The 12,526-nt window shown below is 34.5% G+C and overlaps 1 protein-coding gene across 1 annotated transcript in view; it reads left to right on the forward strand.

Moving 5' to 3' along the window:
• LOC131192955 (multiple C2 and transmembrane domain-containing protein 1-like) overlaps positions 1 to 12,526 on the forward strand; it is a 144,676-nt gene that overhangs the window by 62,720 nt on the left and 69,430 nt on the right. The window contains exons 11-14 of the mRNA XM_058172595.1: positions 3,841 to 3,943; positions 4,291 to 4,392; positions 4,713 to 4,787; positions 6,163 to 6,282. Coding sequence (XP_058028578.1) covers positions 3,841 to 3,943; positions 4,291 to 4,392; positions 4,713 to 4,787; positions 6,163 to 6,282 — 400 coding nt within the window. The remainder of the gene's footprint in view (positions 1 to 3,840; positions 3,944 to 4,290; positions 4,393 to 4,712; positions 4,788 to 6,162; positions 6,283 to 12,526) is intronic.

Here is a 12,526-nt window from a genome sequence, read left to right on the forward strand (position 1 = left end):
CATGACTTAGAGCAATTTATCAGAAGTTGCTTGGCTAAAACTTTCTTAAGCAATTTAGGAAACCAAAGTTTTTCCTAATCCAATTCTAAACCATCTCCCCAAAAATACCTTTCAAGTGATACCACCAAGCACTCTTCTGCAGCCCCTTTAAAGGTCAGGAGGCTAAGAAAGTTTTAACATCTAAGATATGCCCATTCCTGTTATAAAGGACAGCTAAGCTTAGAGATAAATCAGATGTCAAAATACTAGGCTGAATAATTTGCTGAATTGGACATTTGTGGCGCAGTACTTTCTAACCAGTTATTGTAAATTTTCATTTAATAAAGATGAGTTAGCTATAGGAAGGAATGTAAAAAGGCTTTGTAATATTTTAATATAAAGTTGATGTATTGGAAATGATTTGGTAGATAAGTTCTTTTGTGCTCAATATTCTTTTTTTAGTTTATGGGGAATTGGAGCAGATCTTACAAGTTTACCAATGGAAATATTTGATTTTTTTGAATTTGAAAATGAAAGGTCATACTATTACTGTAATATATTTTATTTATTTATTTATTTATTTATTTGATTTTTATACCGCCCTTCTCCCGAAGGACTCAGGGCGGTGTACAGGCAGAATAAAACAAACAATACAAAATACAATTAAAATGCAATTTAAAAAACTTATTTAAATTAGCCTGACAATTTAAAAATTTACCATACACTAAAAAACCCCATTTAAAATTAATAAAATTTGACATTTAAAATTCAATTTAAGCCAGCCCCGCGCGGATAAAAAGGTGTGTCTTCAGTTCGCGGCGAAAAGTCCGAAGGTCAGGTATTTGGCGTAAACCTGGGGGAAGCTCGTTCCAGAGTGTGGGAGCCCCCACAGAGAAGGCCCTTCCTGGGGCCGCCAGCCGACATTGTTTGGCGGACGGCACCTGAGAAGTCCCTCTCTGTGAGAGCGTACGGGTCGGTGGGAGGCATGTGGTAACAGCAGGCGGTCCCGTAGGTACCCAGGCCCTAAGCCATGGGCGCTTTAAAGGTCGTAACCAACACCTTAAAGTGCACTCGAAGGCCACAGGTAGCCAGTGCAGCCTCCGCAGGAGCGGTGTTACATGGGAGCTACGCGTAGCTCCCTCTATCACCTGCGCAGCTGCATTCTGGACTAACTGAAGCCTCCGAGTGCACTTCAGGGGGAGCCCCATGTAGAGAGCATTACAATAATCCAAGCGAGAGGTAACGAGCGCATGAGTGACTGTGCACAAGGCATCCCGATCAAGGAAGGGGCGCAACTGCCGAACCAGGCGGACCTGGTGGAAGGCCCTCCTGGAGACGGCCGTCAAATGATCTTCAAACGACAGCCGATCATCCAGGAGGACACCTAAGTTGCGCACCCTGTCCTTTGAGGCCAGTAACTCGCCTCCAACAGTCAACCGCGGCTGCAGTTGACTGAATCGGGATGCCGGCATCCACAGCCACTCCGTCTTGGAGGGATTAAGCTTGAGCCTGTTTCTCCCCATCCAGACCCGTACGGCTTCCAAACACCGGGACAGCACTTCAACAACTTCATTGGGGTGGCCCGGGGTGGAAAAGTACAGCTGGGTGTCATCAGTGTACTGTTGGTATCTCACCCCGAAGCCACATATCCCGAAGCCATATATCCCGAAGCCATATATCCTAATTGTATTGCAAGAAAAACAGATCTGTTTCATGTTCTTTACAGTTTAATAATCCACTGAATATTTCTGATTAGCAGTTTTATTTTTTTTTATTTTTTTGTTCTTGTTGAAGCCAAAAAACCCCAAAGGTTAGGATAAGAACATTATATGATCTGCTTTTTAGTCCTACAAGTCCAACATTAATACCAAACTTTTTTGGGAGAATGGGGGCAGAGTGCTTGCCAACTTCAGGGCCTCTGTAACAATCATGGCTTTATTTCAATCTGTTAATGGATGGATAGCATCAGTTGTATCTTTATTAAGGTTGAGAGATAGTCTGAACATGATGAGAAGTGCTATAGTGCTACATTGAATATCTGCTTATGATGATATGATATAAGGTTTCCTGCCTGGGCAGGGGGTTGGACTAGAAGGCCTCCAAGGTCCCTTCCAACTCTGTTATGATGATGATGATGATGATGATCAGACATGTACTCTTAGGCTTGCAAAATTCTGTTCATGTAATTTTTCAATAAAAGTAAAATAGGTCTAGCTGATTATGCTCTGTCTCACAAAGCTTAGCCACCTAGATAATACAATCGGAGATAGTAACCCTTACATTTGCATTTATTCCCAAAAATCTCATTTGGTGGAAAATGCTGAGAACAAGTTGCTAAGCAAGACACTTGGCCATGTTCATGTTGTGAAAGCAATTGAATCAGCTGCCTATTAGCTAATAAACGAAGTTCAGATTCTACTCATGTAGAACATGGAACCAGTTCAAACTTAAGATTGTTAAGGGAGATCATTATGTGTGAAGCAGGAGTGACATTTTTACACATTTTATGTAATATGCCTGAGCTCTGAAATGTTCTACCTTAACATTTGTGAAGTGTCTGCCATTACATCTTTTATTTTCCTTTTCCTTTTCATGTAAGCCTTCACCACTAATTTGTGGGTTGTTGTCCTTTTTTCCAGTTTTAGATTGTGCATTATTTTAGTACTACTTTAACATACTTTAGATTTTAATTATATTATAATCCACCTTCACATTTTAAATAATGTATTAGTTATGGACAGACAGGTGTATTTATTAATACATGTGTATTATGTAATATATACAATATATTACATAAATATAGTAATATATTAAAATATGTTAAAATGATTATATCCTTAATATATAGCTTGTGTATGTGTGTATATCTATCTATCTATCCTCAAAACCCCAGCTTTGACATTAAAATTCATTCTGGATAAATGGTGTCTAATTTAAAACAAGTTAACTTCCAACAACCATGAGTCCATGATAGTCTTAAAAGAGTGATTATTTAAGTGCCTCCAACTGCCAATTCTAGCAGGAGGTCTAGAAGAACAGTGTGACCAATAGTTTCAAAATTCTTGGAATCTTTTGGAATCTTGGAAGACAAGGATGATTCTCCCTTCTCTTAAGTCCTGCCACAAGTGATCCATGACAACCAGTCCGGTTTTCATTCCATGGTCAGTGAAATTTTAATTCCATTATTAACATCCTTTAGAAAAAGGACAGGTTGAAATTAGAGGAAAAGCTGTTCCCTATTGCTGGTTCCACAGCCATTATTCAAGGCGTGGGCAGGCTAAGACTTTTTTCAAAGCTTTCAATAGTCCTTTCCCTCAAAGAAGAATTGGTGACCTCCAGAGTCCAACTCCCAGTTCCCTATCTAGATGCTTTGGGCAGCCAGATGTCCAATTCTCTATTGTAGAGAATTTTACTCTACTTTGAGCTTACTCAGCTCAGAAAGGTACTAGGTAGCACCACAAGTTGATACCTCTATCACTTCAAAAGATTTCATCTATCTGGCTTCCAGCTCAGAGCAAATGCAAGTGATTTTATCTATGAAATGCTTAGCCAGACGATCACAACTTATACTAATTGGTTCTTCCGGCCCATCTTTGACTAATAGGGTCTGGGACAGTCTAAATAATGCAGCTGGCAGACATTCCGCAGACACAATAAGGGCAGGGAAGTATGTAATTGCCAAATGTTCAGTATTATGCCTGAGTTGTATTCCTATTTAAATTGGTCTTCTTTTAGCCCTCTTTTTCAGGTTTATACTTTCAAAAATACATGTACTGTTTGATTTTTCTGAGGCTTAGTGATGCGTTTTTGTTGGCAACCAGTTCAGTGACTTTTCACCTCTTTCTGCCTCACCCTTTATAGCAATATTAAAGATATCCACTCAGTTCTTGAAGTGACAGTTTATGATGAAGATCGTGATCGGAGTGCGGACTTCCTAGGCAAAGTGGTTATTCCATTATTGTATGTAAGTTGATATTATTATTGTTATTATTATCATCATTGCTGTCGTCATCTGCTCTGAATTTCTTTATCCTCATGGAAACAATCAGTACAGGCTGTCATTTCTCAACCCAGGTCTGTAATAGGAATACTGAAAAAAATTTAACATACTCAATTCACCGCCATGTTGAATCCCATGATAGTTAATTTTTCCTGACAGACTTGGTCCTGGTAATGAACAGGTACTTGTCAGAATTGCCACAGTTGTTTTGGGTTCTCTGTCAGTTTCAGCAGCTGGGGGTCAAAGGTCATGGAGGGAGTGTATTCAGTAGAGACTGTGAGACAGACGGCTGTCATGTCCTTTTCCTGCAGATTCAAAATGGTGAACAGAAAGCCTACGTTTTGAAAAACAAGCAGCTGACAGGGCCAACAAAGGGGGTCATCTATCTTGAAATGGATGTGATTTTTAATGCTGTAAGTCTTAACTTTGGCTTTTTTGTACTGCTAAAGAGTTTGGTTTCATGAAAGCTTTTGTTCCTGATTTGTAGAGAATTTCTGTCATTCCTCATTTTCTCTAAACTTTGATATATGCTGCAGAATACTCTTCTGCCACTGCCTGAGACAGTCACACTTTATCACTTCACTGCTACTGCTGTAATATATACACAAGCATGAGCTTCTGCGCTTCATATTTCTAGCTTATAATCTTGGCCTTGTGATTTTGAAATGCTGTGATAATGGTTCTAAATGATACATGTTTCAGTGCCTAAATATCGTGACATTCTGATGTTTAGGTGAAAGCCAGCATCCAAACATTAATGCCCAAAGAACAGAAATATATTGAAGAAGAAAACAGACTATCTAAACAGGTAAAGATTTAGAATTGCAATGTTTTGTGGTGGTGGTGAGGGGTGGGGGATGGAATAAGCATTTAAAACACTTCGTGATTTATAACAAAAGTTTATCTGGACAGTGAACACACACACACCATTCCCAGCGAAAACTGAGCTTTAGAAAAGTGTCATGAGAACCACAATAAAGTCATCAGTTTCCCCCTGTGTATCAGGTTATGGCACAGGTGGCTGTAAACTTAGTCTACCATACATTTTGTGGCTAATTTGACCTACAGGAACTCTCATATTATTGTGGATTAGAGAATCTATCAGTCTTTTGTTCTCCTAGTTCTAATGCTGTGGTGCTTATTAGAATCTTAATTAAGGCAACAAACTTTTATTTGACTTTTCAAAGAATGACACGTATTTTTTTTCTGATGTGTATTTACTTTTACTAGTTGAAATATTTACTTATGAACAGTGACTATTTTAAAATGTTCATTTTGTTGAAGAATTGGCTAAAATAATATTACAACCAAATTTATTCTATATTCTTTATGATTACAATTACGGAACCTAAATTAGCTCTAAATCAATCTGCTTTTCCAGAACTGATTCATAAACTGAATAGTGTTTGTATACTTCTTACTTAAAATACAAGAGTTACTTTTAGTAAGGATTTTTTTATCAGCAGTCTGATAATATTTACATAATCATAAAACAAGCAAATACTCTTTTGTAATACACAAAACAAAGTACTTTCAGTACAGTCCTCCCATATTTTTAGAAATTAGTGGGCACATTTGCAGACAAGGGTAGATAATTTATCACATAGTTTGATTTCTCAATCGAGAAATCTTGTTTTAAATAAAAACAGGGAAAGTATTGTGCTTTAAAATGCAACAAGTTAGCAAGTTCTTTCCATTGAATTTTATGAATAAATTCAAGGTAGTATCTTTCCAAATGCTGGTGAAAAGATCTTCAGAGTTTTTAAAAAGAAATGCATAGTTCTTCTTGTCCTTGTAATGTTTTGTCATATCTTAAATAGAAAAACAATAGCCTGAGAATTACTGCATATGTCATTTCATGTAGCTAGTTATAAAAATCTGGATTAATATAGTAAATCTTTGAAACTCAGTGCCTGGAGCACAGTTACATATTAAGAATGAAAGCTTAGTAAGTACAGCAGCATTGTAATTTCTTCTATTGTGCTGCACAGTGGAATGGTACAGCCTTTTATATTTTGCAATTACCGATAAACCTGTGGATACCTATTGACAGTTCCTTTTTTTATTCAATAATAGCACTTTTACTTTATATAGTGTATCCTTTTAGGATAAAATGTGAACGCAGTCAGAATATATTCAACAGTACAAAAGAAGCTAACACATGCTCTGTTTCTTACCTCTAGCTTCTTCTAAGGAACTTTATGCGTGTGAAACATTGCATCATGGTCATTATAAATGCTGCCTATTTTATAAATGGTTGTTTTGAGTGGGAGTCACCACCAAGAAGTCTGGCTGCTTTTATGGTACGATATTTTTAATTTATTCAACATATTATTAAACATTTATGGCATGTTTAATGGCAAACAGTTATTAATTTTGCACACAAGCTTAACAATTCCCATTTGTCCCTAAAGTCAGTGGGAATGGCTAAACAAACCATAGAAGAATTTTCTGAGGTTTACTTAATCACTTCTGCTGGCAGGAGAAGCAAAGCAGGAGCAGTCAAGTAGGATGCATCAGCAGGTTACTTGTTCACAATAAGCCAACATTGAATGTGCAGACACAGATAATACTTAATAGTCTCACACTTGGAACACATTGTTATCAACTATTCAGTAAGTAAGCAATAATAATGGACAAGTCAGTAGTTTCAGAATTGGTGTGCACCTTGAATTACTGATCTCTTTAAAAATGATTTACTTATCAGGGTTGGAATCTTTATTATGTCATTCCTGATGAAATAGATTCCTGGTCATCAAAGACAAACCGTGATAGGGTTTTCTTGCTTCATAATCTTAATGTATAATCTGTATCATTTTTCTGGTAAAAGAGTTTTTTGCTGTGTGGGTAGATGTCTACAACTGTTTATACAATGAATGATACTAATATTGGAGGTGCTGTATATAGAGGTTGTTTTCTAGATTTCTTATAAAGCACTACTATACTAAGTACAAGAAACTGAAATTGGTGTTCAGACAACTGTTTAACTCAAGGAGTCATACAGGAGGGGTGCTTTTCCTATTTGGAAGAGCTGAAATATGCTATGGGACTTACTCATGTGATTTTTCAACTTCAGACTTTTAGGGTGATATAAGAGATTATATTGATGTTCCTTGATATCCAAGTAAAAACCTTGTAATATAAAAGAATAAGACAATTTTATGGAGAACACTATTTGTGATAGCGTTATATTATCACAGTTAGAGGTTGTATTCTTCTAAGTACAAGTTGCTGATAAACGACAATGTGACCAGTCAATTGCCATCATCTGTGTTTTAAATAAACTGTTATTGTTGTGGAATATAACTAATACACACACGTATATAAATATATATATTTTATATTTACTTAAGCCATTTGGTTTTCACTGATTCTGGTGGCTCACTTGGGGATTCTACATTGGTCAAGGTAGTGCAAAGAGTAACAGGTTTTAAGAAGGAATGAAAATACAGAACCTTAACATTCTAAAATAATATTATGGCATGGTCTTCATATAACGTTATCTTTATGCTGATACGTTATAGGTAGCATCTGAATATTTTCAAGGCCTTTTGATGTAAGGCAGCTAATATGTGTGTGCTTATGCTTATAGTCAAGATTTTTATGATTGACTTGTCATAAGGTAGATTTCAATAACCTATTCTACTGTCAAAGAGCCACAGCTTTTTATTAGGACTCATTTTCAGTAACAATTATATCTCTGAGCATGTTTACTGATTATAGAATTGCAACCTACATTCATTGTTCTGCAAAATTTAAACTGTTTAAAATACTTTTGAAGTAATAAGATTTTAACGGTTCTAACAAATTGGAAAGTAAATGAGCAACACGGATAAAAGCAAAGTTGTGCAAAGTAGAATCCCATTTTTTAAATTTTTACACCTGCTTGAGAAGAGAGAATTAACAAATAACATATTTCTCAAGTCACAGCAGGTGCCAACACCTATCCATTCTCAAAAAACTAAATATCAGATCTGATTAAAAGTTGGAAAGGGAGAGAACACAAAATCACAGGATTACAGTCTAGACTGAAATGTCAAATGTCCTGAACAAAGGAAATGATAAATCACTTCCATACAGTTTTCGGGAAAACAACATGGATATATTCATGTAGTCAATGTCCACTCAAGGGAAATTTTATCATTAACTTCCTCTAATGGGAATTTTCTGCTGGGTTTTGGTTTGTTCCAACAACTGTGAAGTGTTCGGTTCAGATAACATGTTCAAAAGTTTAGGATTTAAATAGTATAGAAACAAATGATATAGTTTTTCCTCCAATAGGTATTGTTCTCCCAATTACTATTTTGATCGTAAGTAAGCATTCAGTTTACAAAACTAATAGAATTTTTAAAATATTAGCTTTTTTAATTCAAGTTTAAATTAAAAATTTGGATTACTTCTATGTAATTTTCACATGCAATTATTCAAAATACTTTTATGTATATTTAATATATGAAGGCAACTTCTTACATAGAAATTATAAGAATTGTCTTTGCAATAGTTTAATGTAGTATCAAAATGTCTTCAACTTGGGTTTAATTCTCTTCAGCTCTTTGCCACACGTTCCTCTACTTGTGGAAGTTGGAAAGTGTAATGCTTTAAGGCAGATGAGGATGTATGCAACCTTTTTCCTCCACTGTCATATTACTATAATGGGCTGAAAAATAATTGGATATCTAAAATTTAAGTAAAAAGAGGTACTTCAAAATGAATTAGTAAATTAGTTTGGCAGACAAATTTTACTCTGTAAATAGGCTTGTGGATAATTTGTGGTACTTTGGACTATTTTGAATTGTTTTAGCCTTTTCAGTTGTTATACATTAAGTGTTGCTATGTTAACATTAACATTTGATATTTTACACATTTATTTCCTGCATTGCTGTGTGGTCTTTGGGGAAATGTGCTCTAGTGCTACATGAAAGAGACATAATATTGATCAGGTAACATTTCAGTTACACTTATGTATGTTGCAAAATGAATGAAAATGCCAGGCAAAAATGTCAGAGTGCACAAAAAGGTAGGATTTGAATTTGCGCAGTTTAATAAAAAGTTTAAGATTTATGTTACAATATGTCCTTTTAGCCTACAGTATAGAAGTCATAATACAATAATTGCTGTGTTACTTGAAGGAATATTAAGCCTTAATTTATAAAAAGTAAGTGACATTCTCAAATTACTTAATTTGGTATAAATAGTCAAATCTTGTTCTAAATAACAACAATCCCTTCGTATAAGGAGAAAGATACAAATGTGCCACATTTTTGCAAGAGCTTGGAAGATTATGTATTATTATTCTTTTGATTTTAGCTAACGTTCATCTGCAACCTGTTTTAAATTTTTAAAGTAAATCTAAAACAGTTCCAGTACTATTTTTCCTGTTTTAGTGCTCAGATTTATTTAGCTTAGGTTTGTACATATTTATGTAAACCATTTCTGTATTTAGCCATCACACATGAAAAACTAGAAGGCATCTTGAAATGATTAAGGTCTTAAATTGTCATTACAAGTTTGTGATTAATAGGGGATTTGTAGGATAACAATATAATGGAGAAACATGAACATTATTTAATAAATTCATGTTTGGTAAATGTGCCAAAAAACCCCAAAAAAGTAAGAAATAATTAATGTAGTATACCCCAGTGTATAAAGAAGTATTGTCATTTTTATTTAGTTGTATTATTATACATTCCAACATTTCTCTAGGAGCTCAGGATGCTATACATAGAATTCCCTCACCTAATTTTTTGCAATAACCCTTCTATTGGAGAGTAGAGAGTGACTGACCTAAAGTCATCCAATTAATTTCATTGAATAAGTTTGTATTTGATCCTGGGCCTCCATACTTACAGTCCAGGAACAACCATTACATAAAATGGCTTTTATTTCAGTAATAAATAAATAACTAGAAAAAAAGACTATAGACTCAACACTTAGATATTTTTGTTTTTTATCATGTAATCAAAACATTGCATTTCTCTCTCTATATTATTTTACTATATATATTATTATTTAATATTGTTTTCTCATAGGGGTTTGTAAGAGGAACTTTCCTTGAAATAAGATGGTAGCAGTTGAACATCTTCTGGGCCATAAACCTGGGCAGATGGCATACATCTGTTATTACCATAAAAGTGTACTGAGATTTTCCACAGTTACAGAACATACTCACATTGAATGGCTGTGACAATTTCAGTCTGTGTACTCTGAGAGAATAACATTTATTGTTAAGTTCAGAAGCCTGTATGTAACATTTAACCATAGTCTTTTGATTGCCATGTTCTCTCTTCAGAGCCTTTGGTGCAGAGCCCACCAAAACAGCTGCTCCTCTGGACCTGAGGTTTGCCAGGGCTGCATCAATTCCACATAAGGGAGATAGTTTGGAACTAAAGGAGGTGGCAAGACACATAAAATTATATGGAAGTACATTCCATATCCATACTGAGTAATTGGATTTAAATTGTTTCTTTAAAAGAAAATAACATACTGATTTATTTTGTATCAATATTTAAATATTCAATTGAATAATTTAGGCAGACAACTACAGAATTCCATGTGTAAGAGAAACTGCTTCTAATAAATTAGGGAGAAGGATCTGTTTCATGTATACAATAAGAATTGAATTTGAAAACTTGTTATTGCAGAAAATAGTATATTTTCATTATTTGAATCTTCTGTACTACCACAAATTGTTGTTCTCTTTGAATGGGATAGGGAATACCTGTGAACAACCAAGCTGTTGATGTGTTGATGCTCCGATTTTTGAAAATGTTCCTTTCTTCTTGATTCATTTAAGTGCATTGGATCAGTTCTCATACAGTAAGGAAAATAATTAATTTGATGATGGGAAAATCTCAGGCTATCTCATTCATAAATATATATTGTAATATCCCCTCCCCCCAGCTTATGGCTTTATTCCTGTCCTTTTTCTTTATTCCCATTCTTTTTCATATCAGTTCCATTTGTTGAAATAATACTTAGTTCTTTTTGCCTTTTTTTATGTACACCTCAAATGTTCATAGTAATCTATTCCATTTGTTTTTAGTTTGAGTGTTTTTGAATTTCCAGTATAAGATGAAATTTTAAGTAACAGAGAGCCTTCATTAACAACTTTACTTAGATTCCTTATTTAAATATAAATTTAGCAATCTTGTAAGGAAACAACCCTTATGGTATGAGCAGTGGGTTTTTTTATTATAGAAATTTAACATGAGCAAAATTAGAAATTTGGATTCCAATTTGTATTTAAATAACATTTTAGTGTATTTTATCCATCTGGGTAGAAATTTATTTCTTGCAAAATTTTAAGATAAATATTCTGGAAGAGGGATCTGATTGAAATCATTTTTCAGGAAATAATGGCCCTCTTAATTTATGTGGAAGAAACAGGAAATTCTAAAATATTCTATTTGAAATACAAAATTGTGTTTGAGAAATACTTTCTTACACATGAAATTAAGGAAAAAACTATTCTGTAATAGTTTTACAAAAAAGCCATTCTGTAATAGCTTTCAGGGCAGTCCACAACAATTGTATTAGCCTTCGTTTTTAAAACAATCTTAAGAATGCTCTGTTTAAGAACTGACAATTATAATTCCTAGCTTATCAAAGTAAAAAGAAAGTTAAAAAAATAATTTTTAAAAAGAAAAAGTACTAACAATAATTTGTTCTGAAAAAAAAATGAACCTGCTTTTAAAGGCCAACATGAAATTAGAATATATTGAAAATGCAATTAATGTCAACCACAAAGTAGCCTTCATTACTCTCAGAACTATATAGGCAACAAGAATACCATGTCTCCATTCAAATTATAATGGTCACCTTCCTTAACTAGAAATGACTCATTAATGGGCCAATTCAGGTTCTTCTCTACCTCATTAAAATGATAAAGCCAAAAAGAAGAAAAAAGACTAATCTAACATTAGTTGATCACTGTCTAAAAACTAAAATCTGCTGCAAGTGAAACTTGACTCTTGGTGACTTCATGGTCATGCATACTTACTACTTACTGTTGATGTTATAGTATAAATAATCACTCATGTAGAAGTAATACATGCAATATGCTATTACATGTGCTTTAATTTCAAAATAAAACTATAATATTAGATGAATGTCTTATGACCATCTTTACATCTGTCTGCATAAACCCACTAAATAAACATTTAAAAAATATATTCCTCTGAAAACTACATATCCTTTAGGTCACCCTTAATCCTTATCGTTTTTAGAATACTTTGCATGCCGCAATAAGCAGTATTCCTCCTCTTACTTTTCTGTAAGATTGTCACCTAGTCAGTGTTTTGTCCAGTAATGAAATCAGTGTGTGTGGGCAGCGTCTCTCTCTTTCTTCCTTTCCTGTTTATAATGGGTGAGATGGGGGAAGAGACTCCTCTCTTTCATTTCATGTAGTGTTTAATCCTAGTGATTCTCTCCATATCATCCCTACCAGGGTGGTTTAGCTAGCAGCATTTCATTTGCCTCCCCCCTCCTGTCTTTGCTGCCATAAAGCTTTGCAACTCCCATCCTTCATTCCTAAGCTCTTTGTTTACA

This window comes from Ahaetulla prasina, chromosome 2 (assembly GCF_028640845.1).
Source record: "Ahaetulla prasina isolate Xishuangbanna chromosome 2, ASM2864084v1, whole genome shotgun sequence".
Classification (NCBI taxonomy): Eukaryota; Metazoa; Chordata; class Lepidosauria; order Squamata; family Colubridae; genus Ahaetulla; species Ahaetulla prasina.